At 42.9% G+C, this 22,931-nt stretch overlaps 1 protein-coding gene across 7 annotated transcripts in view; it reads left to right on the top strand.

The window, feature by feature from the left end:
* SASH1 (SAM and SH3 domain containing 1) overlaps positions 1-22,931 on the top strand; it is a 332,874-nt gene that overhangs the window by 288,173 nt on the left and 21,770 nt on the right. For 4 of the 7 annotated variants that reach the window (XM_072718853.1, XM_072718851.1, XM_072718849.1 and 1 more), the window contains 7 exons: positions 4,550-4,682; positions 9,834-10,180; positions 15,533-15,607; positions 17,179-17,322; positions 20,505-20,640; positions 21,443-21,612; positions 22,329-22,538. In XM_072718853.1, coding sequence (XP_072574954.1) covers positions 4,550-4,682; positions 9,834-10,180; positions 15,533-15,607; positions 17,179-17,322; positions 20,505-20,640; positions 21,443-21,612; positions 22,329-22,538 — 1,215 coding nt within the window. Of the gene's footprint in view, positions 1-4,549; positions 4,683-9,833; positions 10,670-15,532; positions 15,608-17,178; positions 17,323-20,504; positions 20,641-21,442; positions 21,613-22,328; positions 22,539-22,931 lie in introns of all 7 variants that reach the window. The other 3 variants (XM_072718848.1, XM_072718846.1, XM_025997979.2) reach the window with 1 other exon arrangement.

The following is a 22,931-nucleotide window of genomic DNA, read 5'->3' as shown; positions in this document are numbered from 1 at the left end:
GCACCCGGTTAACCAGAAACCATTGTGTGAATTTCATAAGCAAATACATTTCCAGTTTCAGGATACATTCAGAAATATTTAAATATCTTACAGTGTTATGTGTGTGACTCCAGGGAAGATAAATGGACTTAGTCTGGCTGTTAATTGGGACAGTGTGCCGAGTGTTTGGGGCAGGGGAAGCACGCATGTGGAGTGCATTTCTACAGAAAGGCACAGTCGTATGTAATCCTGTGCTCAGCGTGGTCTCGAGCAGTCCCCGAAAGGGTTCTGGTTGCTTTTTGCAAAGTTCAGTTTAACTTTTATCATGGGACAGTGCCCCTGTGCCTGCACGACAGTGCCATGTGGCTTTTGGAAAGCATTTGTTAGAGTGCACCATAGTTGCAGGAACTTTTATTTTTTTTAACGGGGTCCATTGACCAACCTGCAGTGACAGGCTTGAGAGTGAGGGGATGCTTTTCGTTTGCTCCGGCACACAAACTCTTCTATCATACAGATGCTATTAATTGTGTTCCTTTTTTTCTGATCATCCTTAATGTAACTGTGTTATGAAAAGTTCTCCACGCTGGCTCCGTGTCTTTCCTATTAGAACATTGCAGATGTGTCAAGGACACACATGTTCCAAAAGAAGCTGAGAAAGAAGGAGGCTCCACCCTCCTTCGCCTGCCAAGTGGGCCCCATAGTCCTCATTCAGCACCCTGGCAGGCAAATGGTGTACTATCTCTTTAAAGCAGCTATAGTTTTGTGCCTTGGCTTGGTCAATTTGTTATGGTTTAAAACGGTGGAGCCAGCTGTCTGCAATCTGATGTAATGTTGCCATGGAAACCAGAAATGAAACACTTAAGCATTCACCACAGAATTACTACATATAGCATTAGCCAAAGTAATTAAAAGTTGAGCCATATGGGCTTTCTGGTGGAAAAATCTGCAATAGAGAGGCTGGAAATCAAATGTTTCTATTTACAATAATGTAAATCCACTTTTCCACATCCTTTGGTGGAATACATTAATTGCCTTTTTCAACTAAAGTTTAGAGATGGGGAGTTTTATACTGATGATTGAGTTTTCACCTTCTCCCTTAGATGATGGTCAAACTAAAGTTTACTTTAGTCCTCTGACCTGGGGCAGGACAGGGAGAGGAGGAGATCCTGTGTCATGTTACAACGTGCATAAACATACGCTGTTATTTTTGCACTTAAGTTTATTTCAAACCTGTTTTCTAGTAGTTCTCTTTAATTTTAGGATTCTATTTCTTGGAATCCACCATTCATTTTTTATGTTAATGCAGATTCCCTTCATCTTCTACTAGAGTTCATCCGGGTGTGAAGATACCTATTAAATGTGTGTGTCCTCGCACACTTCTTAATTAAATAGTTATTTTTAAATTCTCACACCCTCATCTTTGGGGATGTAATTTCTGAATAAAAAGACATGACATTTTCAGTATTTGGGAAGTAGTGTGTGCTAATTTAAAAGAAACATGAAATGAGGAATTTAAGCTTTAGTCCCCAGTTTAAAAGAAATGCACTCCTTATACAGGGTCTTTATTGTTAAAACAGCCAGAGAGAATTTCTTAAAGGCAAATATTTCACAACTCCTTTTATTCTGGACTCAGGAGGAAATGAGAAGTCAACACCTCTCTATCAATAAAAAGAATCTTTGAGCTGCACTTAACTCCAGTGACTTCTATCATACAATGACTTCAACTCCAGGCTTATTCAAGGGAAGATTTTCTACTTTTTTTTTAAAGTACATAGATATAAATATATATCTTGATTGATTTTGGTTTTATCTCTTACATTTTTCTTCGTATAAATTGTGCTGCATCTACCTTGTTTAGTGTCCAAATCATGATAATGAAAAGTTACTGGTTACTGTGATTTGTGATTTGCCAGTGGCAAACACCCCCAAAATCTTTTTTTTTTAAAGAAAAGTAAAAATAACATTAGTTCAAAGTTCTAAAGAGCTCCTGTTTCTCAAAAATAGATGGAACATGTGAAAGCAATTAAGTACCTGGACTATGTTATTTTTCACCACGGTGGATCAGGGCAAAGGAAGGTAGGACTTGGGGAGGGGAATCTCTGCCTTTAATTCTGTTGTCCTGGTTTAACAATTTCATTTCTCCTGCAAAAGTTCCCTCTGATAGCATATTTCCTACATATGATTTGTCTTTATGGAATGTGAAGGCACACACAGCACCCACCCCAGCAGCAGCAACCCCAAGCTAGGTACAAGGCCTATATATACACACATTGTTGATTTTCATTCCGTAACATAGCCTCTTGTATCTTGATTGTAAACAACCTGTGTTTGTATCATTTTTCACTCGACTTCAGAATTTTTTATATATTTATTTATGACTTAAGAATGTTTTATTTTTTTTAATTTTTATTTATTTATGATAGTCATACAGAGAAAGAGAGAGAGAGGCAGAGACACAGGCAGAGGGAGAAGTAGGCTCCATGCACCAGGAGCCCGATGTGGGATTTGATCCCTGGTCTCGAGGATCCAAAGGCAAAGGCAGGCGCCAAACCGCTGCGCCACCCAGGGATCCCCTTAAGAATGTTTTAATGTGAGAGTTATAAACGTGCTCTAGGTTTGTCTTACTATAACGCTGGTTGTCCTATTATTTTTTGAGACACGTCAAGAGGGCAGGATCCTTTAAATGTTTGTGTATAACTCCATGCACTATAGTTTTGTTCAGGTGCTGATTACCCAGAATGAGGGTTAACGCAGTTCTCATTCCTCTGGTTGACCACTCTGACCATTTCATCACACATTAACAATTCAACCAAGTAAAAATGAAATTCAAACCAGACAATGCCCTTATGTCGCAAAAGTTATCCTTCCTATTTCATTTTAAGTGTTTACATTTTAAGTTTTAGACCAAACTAAGCCGCATTGCCAGCAGGCAGTGTATCCTCCTTCCCCCATTACCTGGGTGTTCCATTTCTGTTTTTCGTTATCCAGTAAGTAGTAGTTCACTTTAATTCTGAAATGGATATGCAACATCTTATCTAGGAATTTTGGAGAAATTGAATACAGTTCACAGAAGGGAAGCCTGAGAAATCCCCCTGTCCTGATGACTTGCCATTTATGGGTTATAATAATTATTCCTCAGTGGGTGAATGGTTTGCTTATAGTCCTGCAGAGGGAAAGTACAATGACCCTATGCTAGGAGCTCCAGGCTGAGGCAGAGGCCAGGAAACGGGTTGAATTTATCCCTTACATAGTGCCACAGTGCTACAGAAATATTTGTGAACTCACAACATGCTGCACCATTTTTCTGCTTAAGTAATTTCTACAGTCTCTACTGTCTTTACTCTTGAACAGCTGTTCTCTGCTAATTCTTGTGTACCTATTTGTTGATTATGGAAAGCATTTCTTGCCAGGAAATGGCTTCATATTTAAGGCCCTTTGTTCAGAGATGTGGTTTTTGTTTTGCTTTTTGTTGTTTATCTGAGGCATTTCTGCCCTTACTATTTCTGTGACCGAGGTTTGAGGAAATGGAGAGAAGGTTGTTGCCAGGATGTGCGGGATCCACTGGGGTCGCTCCCAGGCTGCCTAGGGTGTGTGGAGGCTGCGCACTTTGGCGCATCTCTGCTCCCAGGAATGCCTGAGCACCCAGCCCCTGCAGAACGCCCCTTTAGTTGGGGATTTCTTTTGCTTTTCCACATTTTAAACAGATAAAACAGAGGAAGCTGCATATTGAATGTTGGGGCTGACTTGGAACCAAAACCCTCATTTTGTTCACAAGGAAAGGATTGTTTTCACTGGGGTCACTGCTGCAGAGAGAATTTTTTTTTCTCTCTGTAATGTTTGATACTTGAGGGAAAACAGCTGGGTTGAGCATACTTGAATCACTGCAAAATAAAATGGGATGCTGGAGAATATGCACTGTACTGTATGGCTGAAAAGGTCAGCTTTTTCCCTTGTCCCTCGTGGAGGAATGCAGGGTCTGTCCTCATGCTCGCCTTGTGAGCTCTGGGAAGGAGCTGGGAGAGGCGAAAGGCATGGCTGAGATGTGGCAGGCCCTCCGAACGAATGGGACAGCAGGCGGCTTTTTGCTTCTCTTCCCTCTCCCTGGCCTGCTGTTTTTGATTTTGGGGGAGGACTGGAACAAGTCAAGAGAACTTGGGTTTGGAGAAGTAGCTGATGACTGCGTTAAGTAGTCCTGATCGGCCAGACAGATGAGAGCCGGGCCCAAACCACAGCAGTGGGACTGGAATGACAGGGCCGGCCAGCCTTGCCGAGAGAGTCCTGTCGCAGTTCTCCTAGAAGAGGCCTGGGAAGTAATTGAGACAAATACGTCCCACACTGGTCCAGGGCCCCGGGGTGTGTGGTGGTGCCCGGGACCTGGTTCTCCACCACATTAGGTCCTGGGGTGCTCTGTGGGGCTTCATGAGCCCGTAGGGCCTATCGGTTGGCACCCCAGTATTCAGCTGCACGACTGCCGAGCTTCAGACTGGCGGTGAGGCTGGGCTGCACCCAGCTGCCAGAGCAAAGCTCCAGGACAATTATTCGATTAACTTTTCCTTTGTTTCTTTGCCAGTCAAGAGAACAATCGGATGATGAGACCGAGGAGTCGGTGAAGTTTAAGAGGTTACACAAGCTGGTCAACTCCACTCGCAGAGTGAGAAAGAAACTGATCAGAGTGGAAGAAATGAGAAAGCCCAGCACTGAAGGTAAAATACAAAGCAAAACAAAACAAAACAAAGTACACTCCACCCTGCTTATTCCAAATTAAATCAGTTGAGGTTGGCTTTTCAGTAGAAAAAGAATATGATTTCAAGTGGAAAATGGGTTGCATTCCGGCTGAGGCTGGCAGCACCTTGGGTCTGCATGTGCAGGGCATTGCTTGGCACGTTATGGATCCTAGTGTCCAGCGTTCCAGGAGGCTTAGAAATTTTAATGTTACAGCAATGGGAAAAGGCTAGTATGTGACAATGACAAGTCTTCTCGAGGTGTGGCAGAGCTTTAATGTTGAGCTTACACCATTTTATATAAACTTCATTTTATAACTTCTTCGCAGCAGTAGCATCTGTGCCCAAAGGATGATGGTTCTTGCCCATTGAATTTAGTCCAAATTTGATATACATCCGTCTTAAACAAACATCCAACAATCAAGGCACTTAATATCCTTTCAGATCTCCGAGGGATGATTTGTTCTTCCAGTAAACAGTCTCAAGACTCAGTTCAGCTGGGGCTCTGAGGACCTTCCATTCTAAGTGGATCTTCAGAGCTATATTACTGGCTTAAGCTGCTTGTCAGATGAAGCAATAATGTCAGAAGGGGCATGAGCTTGGATTTATTGTACTGAATAGTTAACCTTTGAAGTGTGATTATGACAGTTTAAATCTCAACCATATTCATCACTCCTGTTGTTAGCAGTGTGCATTTACAGCATCTTGTAAGAATCTCCCAAAAGGATAAGATAAAAGAATAGATTTCCTGTTTGGAAAACCATAAGTGAACGGGAAAAAAAAATGCTGGAAAGAATAGGTCTTATTTTTAAAAAGCACATGACTTGTTAAAATGTAATATGTACATTCTGAGGAATTTCAAAATTTTAACACGTACATTTGAAAATGGTCATTGAGAGGCCTTTTTGTCCTACATAAATAAAATCAGTGCATAGAGAGAACTGGGATTTCCTCTGATTTACATAGATGAGGGTTTCCTGTTGTTTTTATTGCTGTTTTTAAATTTCTGTTTGCTGTAATTATCAGCTTAAATCCACTAGAGAAATATTGAAGGTGAGGGGAATTACTCTGGGAGTGTGGGAGCGAGAAAGGAAAAGAGGGAGAAGGGGTAGCAAGAGAGATGTGCTTGGGGCAATTTCATAGAGTTGTATTGAATTCCAGGTTTCGTTTGGGTGTCTTCTTGCATGATAGTTCTGTTTGCCTTTGGGTGCAATGCTGATTTCACATTTGGATGTTTTAACACCTGCTTTAACCAGTCATGGTTTTCACAGCACATAATATAGCCTGATTTCCTCTCACTGGCAGCTCTTAATGAAATCACACACATAGTGTCAGTTGGTAAATAGTAAGTAGAACCATACGGAATTGCCATCATTCAACCTTAGGCACCACATTTTAAAATAAACCTACCACACTTGCCAAAATGAAATCTCAAATACAGTGAATGGATTGGTGGGTCTTGTCCACCAAAGGGCAGAGGGCCTGGTACTCTGGGCGTACCACCCAGTTGCCCATGCATACATAGTTGTCATGTGCATTAGGGCCACCTCTTCACCAGACTAACATTTGTGACAATACAGAGCTACTCTGATTTGCATGTTTATGTCAAAATAAGTCAGTTCAACTATCTCTGAGAGACATAGGTGAAAAAAGGGAAAATATACCTAGAGAGGTGGCTTTAGGGTCGAAAGTAGTAATTGTATGGACTTCTAGCCCTGAACTGTAATTCATCTGTGAATTGGGTGCCACAGATGGAAGATGGATTAAATGAGCTTGAGTCCCCATTAACCTCGGGTGTCTGATGAGTTGGGAAGCTCATGTGCCACTAATTGGGCCTGTCAGTGTTGCCAGGAGAGGTGTCAGTGTGTGCAGCTCAGGACATCCACTTGGGGCTGTCCCTGACTGGACCGGACTAGACTAGAACTGTCCTCCAGCTGCTGTGTAGTAGAACTCTGTGAGGTTCCTCATTGGCAGAAGAACTGGTACTTGGCCACTGCTTCTGCAAAGCAGGAAAGAGTCACATTCCCAGTAACCCTCCTTCACTGCCCCAGGACCTTCAAAGAGCTGAGCCTTTCACTCACTACATGTCTATGCCAATACTAAGTTGTCTGAATAATAATTAACCTTTGCTGAGAGCATTCTGTGTGCCAGCCACTTTTCTAAACACTTTAGGTTTTATGTTCCTTTTAATATGTCATCCTCAGAATAGCCACCAGAGGCGGGCATTAATACTATCCTCATTTCACAAATGAGGGAACTGACGCACCAAGAGGTGAAATAATTTGCTCAAGGTCACTGAGCCGGCTGGCAGAAGTCCCAGGATTCAGTCCAGGCAACCTGGATCTCCACTCTGCTCCCACCTCTAATCCACCCCTCAGCTCTGAAGTCCTGCCACAGCCAGGAGAGTTACAGTTTCTCGCCTGGTCCCACTCGTGGGACCTTGAATTTCAAGTCCTTATCCAGGGCATCGATGACCCTCGATAATATTAAATCAGAGGCCAGATCATGCCCTTCATCTGCCTGTTTTTGTGTTTTTTCCCCTAGAGCTGATACCTCCCTACCCTCTTCCTTCATTGGCCCATCTTCTCTGTGACCCAATAATGAATCATTAACTTTTGTAGAGGGCTTTTTAGCTTATAAATTACCTTCATGTATTTCTTTTCATTTAATTTCATCCTCTTAATAGCCTTATAGTAGATATTACTAAGGTAGGACGACATTATTACAGGTGAGGAAACAGACTCAGAGAGATGAAATTATTCCCAGGGTCATGGAGATGGTGAGTGGCAGAGTGAGAGCTGGAATCAGGACATAAGTCTATGTTCTTGGCTTTGAGTTATCCCATACCCTAGCTCTAGTTCCTTCCACATTCTGATTTTAGCCAATGAGGATAGGTAAAGGTTATTATGTGAAGCAACCACACCACATGACAATGGGGTCAGTGCGTGTTGACTGTTGTTTTCCCAAAGTATAGCTATACTTGGAGGTCCCAGAATGGGAGAAGTGCAGTGCTCTGAATCCAAGGAATTGAGTCAAGGCTGGGATTTCAGGCCTCAGGGCGGATGTAGACTGAAGAGCTTACACCATGCAAGGCCTCCCCCCAACACACAGGCCAATGCAGCCCCTGGAGAAGCATTTGCCACATTTCCCTCCAAAGTCCTTACCAAATGCAGACTTTTCAGAACCAGGACGTAGAGCTATAGATTATGGACAGGTGTGTACCAGCTGGTTCCAGACTCAAAACATGCTATGGAAGTATTGGAATCTGTGATGATAGCCCTAAATACAGAGTCCAGGAAATTTCCAGACCACTGGTGGGTGACAGGTCATTAAAATCCCCAGTAGACCCACCTGAATCTCCCAAGGCCCCTTCAGACTGTAGGTAGATCAGAGCCTTGCACAACTCCGTGGACACCTGGGCTAAATGTAAAGCCACAGTCTATGGTCTGGACACTTCTATAGAGGAAGTCCAGGGCTGGACTGCCTCTGCCACCAGGCTGTGCCTCTCATCTTGGCCCTGTCGCTTCTTCCCAAGACTGGAGGGTAGATTTTATCTAGAAGAGATTGCCATGTTTACTTCTACCAACAGAAGGACCCTTGGCCTCCATACCTTATTAGTCAGGTATCCTGAAGAAAGAGCAGGAGACTTTCACGGTATTTGCACATTGGCTCTGGTCTGGCAAATAACCTCTCAGAACCCTGGTCCTTGCTTTAAAACTCTCCTGAAAGATCCGAGAATAATCCTCCAAGGAATATATTTGTGCTGCAGATCACGGAGGACTTTGGACTGGACATTAGTCTTGAACCTCCCTTCCCACCACCGTCTCTGTGACATCAGAATCGATCTTGGGTCGTATTTCATAAGTGCGGTTCTAATTTTCTTTACATTTGTAACAATAACTCTCATCATTTAGAAAAGTAAGAAACCTTTAGAATTTGGAAGGACTGCTACTGATTCTCTCGTCCTTCTCCTCCTATCTGAAGTGAGCAGTTCGCTCTGACATTTAACCATGCGCTGGCACCCTCACCCCAGCTGGTATATTTAGGGCCATCCTTCTGTTCCAAGGAACTTTTTATTTTTTCCTTTTCACAGTTCAGCTGGTGGAAAGCTGCAGTGCTCAAAAGTTTCCTTATAATTAAAGGGACACAGCCAGTTAGGATCACTACACCCACAGTTTGACCTACTTCTTTTGCACATCTGTTCACATAACACACGCAGAAAAGAACTCAGTTTTCCTGCCAGTGAGTCCAAACCTTTCCACTGGGCTCCAGAGGGCTTGGCTCAATACCTTGCTCCAGGGAAGGCTTCACAAGCTGGAATCCTTGAAACAAAGTGGAACGCTCTATGGGGCTGCCTACGTGTCCAGGCCCTTAAATGCCCTTACTTGCTTCCTAGCAGGGCCAGTTGATGGCAATTTCTGCCTGGAGTCACCCACTTCCCTAACTTTTCGTGTTTGGCTTGTCAACTGGGGACCATTTGTCAGTTGCACTTGCACGCTATAACCCCATATGGTGTCTTTGCACCCAAACTGCCTTGGTGATTTAATTACTTAAATGGCACATGTACCAATAAAAAATTAAAAAAAAAAAAAATCACTGTCGGCCACGTGGCATTCATCACGTTCTGACTATAAAAAAAACAACCAGACTCAACAGGAGGGCCTTTCAGAAGGGGAAGAGATTCTGATTCCTAGCTTCTGCAGATTGCACTTACAGACTGGAGAGGATAATCATATTTTGGGGGGAGAGGTAATTATCTTTAAATGCTAAAGGCTAAGGAATATGGTGATGATGACTGGCTTAGGTTTCCCAAATGGCATTTTGAATGGGTTTCTTGAGGTGTTTGTTCTACAAAGATATTTAAAGAAGAAAACATAGCCAGTACCTTTTAATATTTAGCTGTGTGAAACCATACATTTGCACAGTTTGGTTATTTTCTACATGCATTGTTTAGGCAGGAGCTGGGTTTATGAAGAGGGTAAGTGGTATGGGGAGGTGGTGATAGCTGTGGTGTCCGTGAGGTTTAGCTTATTCTTTGTAGGGCGGGTGCTGTAACGAAAGAAAGATCTGTGAGGGGATACAGAGGTCGATTTATAAGAGACCGTGAACATCTCCGTATTGATTTCCCTCCAGGTGGGGAGGAGCACGTGTTTGAGAATTCCCCGGTTCTGGATGAAAGGTCGGCCCTTTACTCTGGAGTGCACAAGAAGCCATTTTTCTTTGATGGCTCTCCTGAGAAACCTCCGGAAGATGATTCAGACTCTCTCACCACCTCTCCATCATCCAGCAGCCTGGATACCTGGGGGGCTGGCCGGAAACTGGTCAAAACCTTCAGCAAAGGAGAGAGCCGGGGCCTGATTAAGCCCCCCAAGAAGATGGGGACATTCTTCTCGTATCCAGAAGAAGAGAAGGCCCAGAAGGTTTCCCGCTCGCTAACTGAGGGGGAGATGAAGAAGGGTCTCGGGTCCCTGAGCCACGGGGTAAGTACGGACGGTGTTTGCTTCTATGACAGCCACCGGCGTAGGCACCACCTCCTGGTGTCCCTGGAGGAGGTTCAGAGTGTCCGGAAGCAAATCCGCTTGAAGAAAATGGATACTAATTATTCATGTTCCAGAGCTTTTCTCTGCCAGCGTCCCTCCAGAAAAGGAGTCCACAGCAGCATCTGTGACCTGCAGCTGCTCCGGCAGAAACCCAAAGGGGGAGGGAGCTGCGGCGCCCCCAGCAGGAGGGTGCGCGCGCGCCCCTCGGTCAGCGAGTTCAATATCACCTACGTGGTGGAGCGGAGCCTGTACAGCCACCTGAACCTGGCCCAGCTAGTGCGGCCCGCCTCAGACAGGACCCTGAGCAAGGCCGAGAGGCAGGACCTGAGGCGGTGCTTGCTGGAGGAGGATGAGGAGACAAGGAGGAAGTGGGCCGCCACGGTCGACCGCTGTACTAAAAGGGTTCTCTTGAGAATCCACCAGAAGTCTGTGAGTCGGAACCATTGGTCACCAGGACGGCCTTGTCATTTCTGTGAGGTGCAGTCAAGCATTATGGCCTCTCCTCGGTGGAGCCTGGCGTCCTCCCCCTCTCTTCTGCTCCTGACTTCATGACTTCCGGGTCCATCCCGCCATCACCTCAGTTTTCTAACCCTACTTTCATTTAGCAATGGCTTCTTTTCCATTTGTCCTCTTCTTGCCAGTTAAAGCTCTTTGATTTTTAATTGAAACTAAACACTGAAGATGATCCCGGGAAGGGCTTTCAGAGTACAGGGCTGGGGTTTGGCCTCCTCCTAGGAGTGGCTGTCTTGATTCTCAGCAGTCACGTCACTTAACCTCAAAGAAGCTGTTTCAAAACAAGGATATTTTGCCCTTAGAAGACACGTTCATTCTTTCAGTTAATTAGAACAATAGAACTGGCTCACGGGAAGATTGTCATCAACACAATCACCGATTTGATGATTTGAAAACATTGTAAAGTACATTTATTTTATTAGTAGGGCCTGCCAGAAGGTTCTGGAAGGGAAAGGGGGGAAAAAAAAACTTTAGAGCTCTTTTGTTTTACTTCAATCTATTTGGTAGTCTAGCTAATCTTCTTAACCAGAGGGGTCGACATTTAGAAATGTCTTCCACTGCCCCATAGATTCTTCTACACATAGCAAGGAATGAAGTACTTATATTCAAAAGTATTTTTCAGTTTCATTACTGAATGGTTAGAGACCTGGTAAGACCACTTTTTAGGACATGACTTGTGTCCAACTTGAGAATATAAGCATTTTCCTCCTTAAATTTCCACCCAGCTTTTAGCTTGCCCAGGAACCCATACAAAATGACACAGAGTGGTGAGAGCTGTGGGCTTCCTGGCTCCTCTGTCCCCTGGTGCCCTGCTCAGTCCACTGGGACCGCTAGCTCTGTCCCCTTGAAGGGTCTAAAGGCACAAGCTCTGGTACAGCCTCCCATGGGGGCTTTTCCTGGGGTTCTTTCACATTCACTTGTGAGACGTTCTTCCCTGGACGACTGCTGTAACTTCTGTTCATGCAGTCACGTTCTGCTTCTTGTGGAAATGGAGACCGGTCCATGTCATCCCTAAAATGATCTTCCCTATTCCAAAAGGATCGGCAGGTCCATCCTAGCCTTTAGTTTTTCCAGATGCTCCCACATGCATTGACTTTCTTGCTGGAGCTTATTTTTCATCTTTTCTCATTCATACAAATCTTCTAACAATTTTTTTTTTGTCTTCTAACAATTGAAAACTATTAGCAACAACTTCCCCCTCTGCTTCTTCCTCTGCATCATGGCTATAGCTTGTGGTTGATTTTGTGTTTGTTGTACAGTAACAGAATTCTCTTTCTCACTCATTCAGTTCTGACTCACAGGTCCTCTGTAAAGTGCTATAGTGAACCAACCTTAGTAATAATTTATTAACTTCAGAGGACCTCTGCTCAGTTCATCTGCACAGAAAGAACCTTGATTGAACAGTTAATTGGTTACTCACCCCCACGAACTTAAATCATGTCATTCTGAGAATTTTTCCACCTTCAGTACTTTGAATTCCTTATGCGTCCCTCGTATTTATTGCCAGGCTAATAATATCACTTCTGCAAGACTTTTTAGAAGTTAATTTTCTAAGATTTGTGCTAAGTAAATTGTGGGCCAGTGATCTTAATTCTTCACTGACATTAAATATGGACATAGGGCAACTTTCTTTTCAAGCACCATGCTCCCCACCCCCCCATAAACGTGGCACTGTGTAATCTCTTTCCCAGATGGCACCCAATACTGGATATTTTTAAGGTACTATGAGCCTGAAGTAGTACTGGACAGCTCTAGTACTTGCTAAAATATGTGTCCAGTATTAAATTAGAAATGTGCACATACCTCTTCCTGTTAAGTATAACTGCACAATCAGGAAGATGAAATTTAATTTTCCAATTATTCAGAGACTATAAGTGAAAATAAACATTTTAACAACAGAGTTTTTTGGGGTTGTTTTGGTTTGGTTTTACGGGACTAATTTCTTTGCTTGGTTTACCTAAACATTTTTTTTCCATCCTTCTTGTCCTATCTCCTCCACTTTATCTGAAAGTGCACAGTTTATCCTCTACTCTCTAAACCTGATCCTTCTGTCTTTCAAAAAATGCCATATTTGCTTGATGAAACCTTAGGGAAATGATAATGCTGTATATTCACTAGAAATGGTCACGTGTCTTGCTTTTTATTTGGTCATTCAGTTTTTGTTTGGGGGAACAGGCATGCATGACATTTTGGAATCTTGTCCATTTTTAAAAGTCAACTCCCCACCCCCACCCAAAACATGTTTTCAACTGCATGACCATTCCATTGACTGGCTCTCCTCATCCACAAGCCTCTATCCCAAATGTTCTTATCGTTATCTGTACAGGAGATATAGGATCTTAAAAAAACCTCACTTAGGTTTGAATTATGTAGACCACCAAAGTCAAAGATTGGTTTACTTTCTTTTACTATTCTCTCTATAATCTGTGTTCTCTGTTGAAGGATTGCTGTGTCAAGAACTGCTTGATATTACAGAACAAGCTGAAGATTTGCTCAAGCGACGTTTATTGTTATATTCTTTGTCTCTCCTCCACTGATAAGAGTTTGTTCCAGACACCTTAGCATATCACTGAGAGAGGTTTTAGTTGGTAGCAAAGAAACCCAGCCCACTCTTCACTCTGGGCTTTTTATTCAGGAATAAATGCATACAGCTGGTGTATGAAGACATAAATGAGCTAATTTATTGCAGTAAAGTTTCCACATAAATTCTTTCTCAATTATTTCATGTGCATCAGAAAGTACATGCTGGGCTCCAGTGTTGCAGTCGATACTGGAATTTAAAGCAGGGAAATGCAGAAGCCATAAAATGATGAGGCATCTGGGCGCCATACTAGATCTGTGAAGCCCTGAGTCACAGGAAAGGAACTAGAAATAAAATCACTGCCTTTGCAAAAATGCACAAATCTATCAGCATTATAAAGCTGGAAAGGGAAGGTAAATGTTAAAAATTAGCCTTGAGAGGTGGCCATAACATTGCTTACAAGGTTACAGGATTTGGTGTTTTTGTATAAAGCGGTCTCTTTTTATAGAATAGAAAACAGTTAGGTTGACTATTAAGGGAGATCAGATTGTCCATTGATATTTAATATCAAATTAGAATTATATCCGTGGTAGATTATTTTCAGCAGCAACACCAGTTTATTGAAAGAGAAAAAAACAGTTGTGTGAGCTCCTGATTTTGGTAATCCCGAAGTGCCCCCTGCAATACTTCTGTATCTCCAGGCCCTCAACTCTGCTGTGCCATGCCTGCCATCTCTCACTTTCTGGTCCATTCCTGGGAGGCTGTGATTTTACAATGGAAGCTCCTAGAGTCTAAGGCCCAGAAAGAAGCTTCAGTCTTTCATTTGCATACTTGTAACGTTGACTAAGCCTAAAACTTCAGTATAATTGTCTGGACAAGCTACCAATTGAATCCTCAGAGCAGCCGTGATGAAAGTGAAAGCCCAGCATTCATAACACGTCTGCTACTCATGGACAAAGCAAAACTCAGAGTCTAAGTACTTTCCCTGTCACACAGCACACAAGTGGCAGGATCAGAGCAATCTGTGATTCCAGAAACCTTGGCATTTTGCTTCCTGGCTGTTTCTGCTTTCTCAATTCAGTTACTATATATCTCAAGTATATTTATTCTAAACAAGCAATGTTTATAGTATACCTTGTGCTTCTCTGTTCATTTCTTCCATTGAACAGCTGTTAACTAGATTTCTTAGAGAAACAATATAAAATACTGGAACCCAAATCTGCTCTTCAGCTTTTACCACCATTTGCTTAAAAAGTAAATCAGTTGTAACAAAAATTAATGTGCTTCGAGTCTGCCCTGCAGACTTTTTTGGGTGGGGGAGGGAGTGGCCATTGAATAGCTTTTGCTGGAAAAACAGCAGAATTCAAAGCAAGTTCTGAAATATAAAATTGCTGAAATATAAGCAATTCCATAAAGTTTGAAACCAACTAAAGGACAATGAGGTTTTCATTCTTTATAACATCAGTGTTTTTCCTCCTGGGATTAAGGAAGTGTGGTCAGAGACAGTCACTGAATCAACCTTTTCTTTCTGGGCAAATGTGGTGTCTTCATACACTCCGAGTTAAAGGGTCGTGATTAGTTAAGTTGGGCAGTTAGATGGGAAAGTTAGCAGCACATTTGGCAAGGTCAAGGAAGCAACGAGTGAGTAATCCTCTTGGCCTGATTGGACTACGAGGAACATAAGCTTTTTTCCCCTTCTCAGCGATTTAAAACCAAACTAAACAAGAATCTGTTAGAAAAGCCTGCTGTCAGTGGCAGAGCGATACAGGATTTCAGACTTGGGTTTCCAAGACCACTCTAAGCGCATGGATTCCCCTGGTACATACCCCCTTGTCATCACTACTGTATGTGGCTGATACAGGGGGGACTGGAAGGGGATGTTCTGTTGCTAAGCGACAGGGAATCTTAGAACAATTAACCCGTGGGTGGCTTTTTGGTGTGTGTGTGTGTGTGTGTGTGTGTGTGTGTGTGTGTTTTGTTTTTGTTTTTTAACTATTTGGTTTTTGCATGTTCAGGGGATTCTAGACCTCTAGCGTAGGCCAAGTTCCAGTGACCTCTGGAAGACAAAAGGAGGGAAATTTCCTTAAAACATGAATCATGGATTTTTTTCTCATCATTTCTTATTTCCTACTTTCATCCTGTAACATATTTGTGATTCAGTGATTGTCCTGCAAGTGGGAAAATGTGTGGGGTTGGTGCACTGCTGGCTGGCTTAAACATAACTGGATTATTCCTGCCCTACCCTTTCCTTTGCACAGAGAACCTGCAGTTTTGGAGGATTTGACTTAACGAACCGTTCTCTACACATTGGCAGCAACAATTCTGACCCAATGGTGAGTATACATCAAAGGAAAAGCAAAGAAGGTTTGGATTCAAGCAATCTGGTTGCCATAGTTTCATATCGAGTGTCTTTGAGAAACGATAGTGTGTTACATCGGTGATCCTACATCGTATTTGGAAAGAAGCCCTGTCTTTCCCATCTTATGCTCTGCTGTTCCATGAGGAAGGAATAGTGACTGCCTTGCTGCCTGTAATGCCTTTGCTTCCTGTTCTCTTCAAGTTGCAAATCCAGAAGAGGTTGGCTTCTACCATCCTAGCCATTTAAGCAACACATGCTTTTTGTTCCCACTAGTTGCAAGTGCACACAACCACTACATATAGGTAGTGTGATAGGATGGATCCCCGTGATGAGGGTCCGAGAATAGGACCCAGTCTATTTCCAAGACACCAGTCTTACCATAGGCCAAGTTCATGGCCCTATGCGAATCTAGGTTTTTCTGATCTGGGGTGTCCTCGAATGAACCCCAGTCTCCTCGGGCCCAAAGCAAACCCAACTCTTTAGAGTCAGGGTTCTAGCTGCCTCACACCTGCTTCTGGATCACTGTGGGGACAGGGTACCACTGTGGTGTACATACCCTGTTCCCTAAGGTTTCTTTTGGTGAGGCTCCAAGGACATAGGTCAGTTGTACCTACAGGTTTGTTTTCCCCTTATGCATTCTGTCTCAAACTGTGGAATTAAAATTCCATGCTTTATGTTTGTATATATGTCATGTGTCAGCTAAAATATCCATCTGTGATTTCTGAAGTGTTTGAGAATTTTCTAGCAGAATAACACTATTTTATTTGGATATCAAATTTTATTGATTCATAAACTATTAATTTTATGTAGTCAATCTTTAAAAAAAATGAGAGAGGAAGTATGATTTCTTTTTTTCCTTTCTCAGGGGAAAGATCCCCCCCCCCCCCACACACACACAATGTAAAATAAAATGAGCGGTGACCACAAGTCTAACTTGTTCAGAGAAGGAAATGTACAGTTGACCACACAGAGCTCTGGAGTGATGTAAGTCCCATCAGACGTGGGACTTCCAATTACTGAGATTTGCCATTTTGTTCATTATCACTGAAATGCAGTCCCCTTGGGTATCTAAAAATGAGAAAAAGTAGAATAGAAGATACTAAGGTTAAAAAAAATGTGACCCACATGCCACTTTAAACAAATAAGCAGAGGCACCTGGGTGGCTCAGTGGTTCAGTGTCTGCCTTTGGCTCAGGTTGTGATCCCGGGGTCCTGGGATTGAGTCCTGCATCAGGCTCCCCTTAGGGAGCCTGTTTCTCTCTCTGCCTATGCCTCTCTCTCTGTGTCTCTCATGAATAAATAAATAAAATCTTATAAAATAAATTCCATAAAAAAATAAAAATAAACCTGCAAAGCCCCTTAGTGAGTAGCTTTTAATTTTTAGTCGAAAAGATAAATAACCTAGCACTGAGTTAACATAGGAAAAAATTTCAAGATCCTGAGGGAATGCCAATATTTCTCTGAGAGGTAGAACATTAATGGTTTGAATAATAAAACCTGTTTCTGGGCTTCATTTGTGATTAAAGATACTTACTTTGTTTTGCAGAGTAAAGAAGGAGATTTTGTGTACAAAGAAGTTATCAAATCACCCACTGCCTCTCGCATCTCTCTTGGGAAAAAGGTGAAATCAGTGAAAGAGACAATGAGGAAGAGGATGTCTAAAAAATATAGCAGCTCTGTCTCTGAGCAGGTATGTAACTCCTGAGCAAAGTGCCAAGCCAAGGATAATTAGTCCTGAGATTTGATAAGGTGCTAAATACTATTCATTAATATTAATGAGGCTCTCGGACCATGCTTAGTTTATGGACACAGAAGTTCGATAGACCTTTATTCAGTAATTTATTCAAAGATTCAGTAAACATTTACAAAGCACTTAGAGCAGTCCGTGGTCAGTGCTAGGAATCCATGATGCAGACCCTGCCTTTTATAGACACATAAGAAAAAGATAACATGTAAAGAAATGATTATTCCTTAGTGCAATAAGCACTTAACATTTGATACAAAGGGAGGATTTTATTTGCAGAAATATTCCTTGCTACAAAATGGATGTTACCATAATCGAACCTAAAAAAGACACTCCTGTTTCCTTAGCAGATTTTTTAAAAAGGTTGCAGAAGTTTCTCCAAAAGATCATAGCAAGTAGACTCAAAGTCTTCTGACTGCAGGGCTCCCCATAGTGGTCATTTCTGTAGGGGCATTTTTCACTAACTGGACCTCCCTGTGGCCATTAAGATAGCACAGCATAGACCACCCCTTCCAGTTTTATAAATTCATCAGTAGAAACATGACCAGTTCCTGTCCTTAATTGTATGGGTGAAGGGAATAAAGGTATTTGGAGAGCTGAGCCTTGAGGTAATTTTGACCATTTGCACCTTTGTAGCATTCATTCTGTAGTCCGTTGAAGTATCTGTGTGTGAGATGTTTGTTTTCTTGAAATGTGTAGGTAATGCTGCTCTATCCACCAAATAAAACCAGGAAAAGCAGACATTTTTGCTCAGCTGCTGCCCTCTGGTGGACATAGTAAGCTAAAACCCAAGCAGCTCCCTGTTTGAATTCCTGACCACCCGCTCTAGCTGGTGGCCTGCACTGTGATTCAGACAAAGCCCACATGGTGTCTTCACCGAATTACAGTGGTTCTCATTGAAGGGATTAGAGGGTAGATTTTTGTTTCCCCTCCAGTCCCAGGGCAACTGGGGCTATTTTTGATAGCCACAACTGGGTGGGGGTGGGGGGCAGGGTGGCTGCTACCGGCATCCAGTGGATACACGATAGGGATGCTGGCAAACGTTTTATGACAGCTCCCCACACAGTTATCCATCCAATATGCTGACAGTGCTCAGGTTGAGAAACTGGCTTGTGAGACCTACAGGGGAAGTCTGGGCTGCCTCCCTGATTATTTTCCTTCCTTGTCTAGTGGCCCAGCAATGAGGCAAACTGTTCACTCTCCTGTGAAGCAGATGACATGCCAGTCACTGAAAGCAGCACCAGGGAGTGAAAGCACTTTGTTTAGTTGCTTTTCCCATGAATTGAAACATCCACTAAAAGCTCCTGTGTATGTACATTGTTAGTGGGTTTCTGCCTTACGGATCAGGAGCACAGAATGTTAATGTTGTTTTGAGCTGTTTTCTATAATTTTACTACCATAGAACAGGCACAAGCCTTAATTCTCTTTTTTAAAGCAGTCATTTCACATAAGTGGGGGAAGAAAAGGAATAAATGATCATTACAAAGCTTTTTGGAGACAGAAAACTACTGTTGCAAGGTTTTGGTTTGTTTTTGGTTTTTTTCCTAACATTTTAGTAGATATATCAACCATTACAGTAAAGATCTTTGCTCTGTTTCTGCTTTATGCCCGACACCTAGACTAATACTTGTTCTTGTAGGTAAAATCAGCAAATATGTGATAAATAAATTAATAAAAGCATTTGAGAACATACAGTATCAGAGATGTATATTGCTGTTTTGCAAAATGTGCATGGTTTTCAGAAGCATTAAAAAAAGATAATTGGACAGATGACTTCTTTGATGATTCAGAAAGAGGATTAAAAACGCATTTAAGAATTCACACTTTGCAGCTTCAGTTACTTTACACTGATGGCACCTCTGTTTATAGTTGTTTTTCAGGTTGTTTGCTCACTTAAATGTAAAGCACAGGGACGCGTGAGTGGCTCAGTGGTTGAGCATGTGCCTTTGGCTCAGGGCATGATCCTGGTCCTGGGATCGAGTCCCCCATCAGGTTCCCCACATGGAGCCTGCTTCTCCCTCTGCCTGTGTCTCTGCCTCTGTGTATCTCTCATGAATAAATAAAATCTAAAAAAAAAAATGTAAAGCACAAATATGTTTTGGGGGCACCTGACTGGCTTAGTCAGTAGAGCATGTGACTCCTGATGTCAGAGTCGTGAGTTCAAGCCCCACATTGGGCACAGAGCTTACTTAAAAAAAAAATGTGTTTTGGATCAGAGGCTGCCATTACTGTTGTCCTTAAATGTTTGCAGGACCCGCAGAATCGGGTCAGAGCCCTTCTGATGATTCGGCACTATGCAAATAACAGGTTTCACTTAGATGGTTTTGTGCTCACGTGGTTATGGAACATGCCAGAAAGAGGTCTATTTTGGCAAGTAAACCACTCTGACTGCATGATATTGTCTATCCGTATAGCACCACCAATCAAGCATGCTGTACTTATATGTGCAAACAAGGGGCTGCCAAGCTAATGCTACACAGCCACCCTAAGAGTAGAAGAGTACTGCTGAGTCATGCCTGTCAGCATTCTGACCTGGAAGGGACTTCACAGCTTTGTACTAACAACACACAAAGGAATTAAAAGGAGCAAAAACCAAATGGTGATAGAGAAATTTTATTATAGACCAAAAAATTGGTATTTTTGCTGTATATCCTAAATTGGTATTTCATTAGCTAATTCCAAGCATTTGCATAAACAGAAAAAGAATTCGGCCTTTTTGGTTTTTTTAAGTTTAAACATTTCTGATTAAATATTCTCTGATAGTACTTCCAGATACTACATTACTGATAGATTGTACTTGATCTGCATTTGAACTCCAGCTTTATTACTGGCCTATAGACCATGCTAGAAGGTTCTAAGCCTTTAATAAAATGTTCTCAGAGGGAGATAGATTTTTCTTGGAGATTTCAAGAATATCTATTTAAGCACAAGAAATGATTGAGTTACATGAACCACAACTTTAGACTGATGCAAGGGTATATAGATTTAAAAGGAGAATATTGGGTACAGAATGAAATATGGGTATAAAAATGGATTTGATTGATTTTGTTGAGAGCTAAATTGCCTCAGATTATAAAATGACACCCATCGACTCTGATGAAACTTAATTTCATTGAAACTCATTTCAGGACTCGGGCCTTGATGGAATGCCTGGCTCCCCCCCATCTTCACAGCCTGACAGTGAACACATGGACAAGCCCAAGCTCAAAGCCGGAGGTTCTGTAGAGAGTCTGCGCAGCTCTCTGAGTGGGCAGAGCTCGATGAGTACGTCTAGTTTGTAATTATACAAGATTTCAGTTGGAGTCAAAATCAGACTTTCCTGAGTGTCAGAGTCAGGCAATTTAAAGATGAGTAAGATCAAGTTCCTACCTTTAGGATGCTATTAAGAGACAGACCTGCAAAACAGGTGGACCTAGCATCCTATTTGTTTAGTAGCAGACGTATAGCAGTGGCAAAGAAGGGGTGATGAATTTTGATTGGAGAAAATGGGGAATTCAGCTCAAAGGAAGGATCTGGAGAATGGAAGGATATGGAAAAATAAGTCAAGGGGAAAGGCTCATGAAATGACCAACAAATTAAGAGGTGGGGGAAGAGAGAATTTGGAATGTCACATGTAACACAAGCTACTCGACCACTCCTGGGCTAATGGGGGTGCCAGCTGGATGGCAAAGGGGAAGAGAGCAACTTAAAACACCACTTTCAAAGCCACTGGCCTTGGGCAAGTAACTGGACTTCTGAGTTTCCTCACCTGTAAAACAGGGTGGTAAAAACAGTAAGCCTGGGAGCTTATGAATGTTGAAGGCTTGTGGTGTGTGGAACCTGGATTCCCAGGTCATAAAGGCAACTTGCTGAGTCCCTGGTCTACTTAGGTGGTTGATTAGGGATAAAAAACAGAAAACTCAGATCTCCTGGACTCCTAATCTGGCCCTGCTGTGGTCCTGACATATGCCTGTGACTTTTCCGCTCTGTCCCTTTGTTTCCTAACCTGTGATACCTTTGATGTCTTTAAGCTTTGCTATACAAGAAATCCGTATTTACCCTTGTTCTTCCTGTTTTTTCTGTGCAGGTGGTCAGACAGTGAGTACCACTGATTCCTCGACCAGCAACAGGGAGAGTGTCAAGTCAGAAGATGGTGATGATGAGGAGCCCCCTTACCGGGGCCCCTTCTGTGGGCGTGCCAGGGTGCACACGGACTTCACGCCCAGTCCCTATGACACAGACTCACTCAAGCTCAAGGTAGGTCTCCACCTCAGAGCCATTCTTGGTATTTTCAAGAGGTGTTCTATTTTCCTTGCTGCTCAGTGCTGGGCTCCTGTGGTGCATACTGGCCAGTATCTTGGCTACTGTGATAAACCTGTCTCTCCTGTACAGAAAAACAAAAACAGAGACCCAGCTAGCATTGAGGACAAAGGTGGGTCTTGTGTTAATCCTCTGTCATCACCTTATCCACTAGCCCTTCCCTTTGAACTCAGCTTCCTTTTAGAATTCCTGTTGCCCTCCACCCTCCAGCTCTTGTCTTTCTCTGGCTGAAGAAACCTTCTTGTCTTCTCTGTGTGACTGACCAGTAATGTTTATATGGGACAGATGGCGCTGCACAAAATACATTAAGCAGTTATAGAACAGGGACTGCTGCTGGCATTTGCTTGGTGGGGAGTCTTTCTCTAGGAAGTAGGAGCTCTGGATGATGGCCAGGCATCCAGAAAGCCAGGTGCCCACCTAGTTGGAAGCCCTAAGAAAGACTTTAGCCACACCTCATCTTGTGGTGCAAGGGGTGGAGGGTATGGGACCTCAGGCCTGCATGGAATCTAGCAGAGTCAGGAGAGCTCTGGCTCACTGCCAAGCTCCCAGTTATGTGTGGTAATTTGTGGAATCCTGATTAACACATCTAATTGGTGCACAGTTCATGCCTAGAGATGTACCTAATGCAAAGATCTTTATTCCCTGGGCTGCAGAAAGGAGACGTCATTGATATAATTAGCAAGCCACCCATGGGCACCTGGATGGGTCTCTTGAACAACAAAGTTGGCACATTCAAGTTCATCTATGTAGATGTGCTAAATGAGGAAGAAGAGAAGCCCAAGCGCCCCACCAGGAGGAGGAGAAAAGGAAGACCACCCCAGCCCAAATCGGTGGAAGATCTACTTGATCGGATCAACCTGAAAGTTAGTTTCTTCCTGTTGTAGTCACACATGGCAACCTATTGCCTTCTCCTTTTCCTAAAATAAGCAAGGGCACTTTCCGGGAAGGGAGTGGGTGATCTATGTCATCCAACAAGGGTGGCCCATTACTACAATAAATATCTATTATTCTACAGAAACAGGTACCAGTGTTCAAACATGGCTGTTGACCTCCGCTGCAGGTGACCACATAAGTCCCAGGTCACAATTTACTGTAGCCCCAAGAATAGCTTTCAAAGAGCTGTGAGTTTCCAGCTATACCACCAGGGAGGGCTATAATCGCAAACCCCCTGGCGCCCTGCTCACTCAGCCCCACAGGCTGTGAGGATCAACCCACGGCCCCTCTCCCAGTGTTATTCCCAGGATCTAGTGCATAGG

Source organism: Vulpes vulpes, chromosome 1 (assembly GCF_048418805.1).
Source record: "Vulpes vulpes isolate BD-2025 chromosome 1, VulVul3, whole genome shotgun sequence".
Lineage (NCBI taxonomy): Eukaryota > Metazoa > Chordata > Mammalia > Carnivora > Canidae > Vulpes > Vulpes vulpes.
Note: the sequence above shows the minus strand (reverse complement) of the source record. Positions and strands in the feature narration are given on the sequence as shown.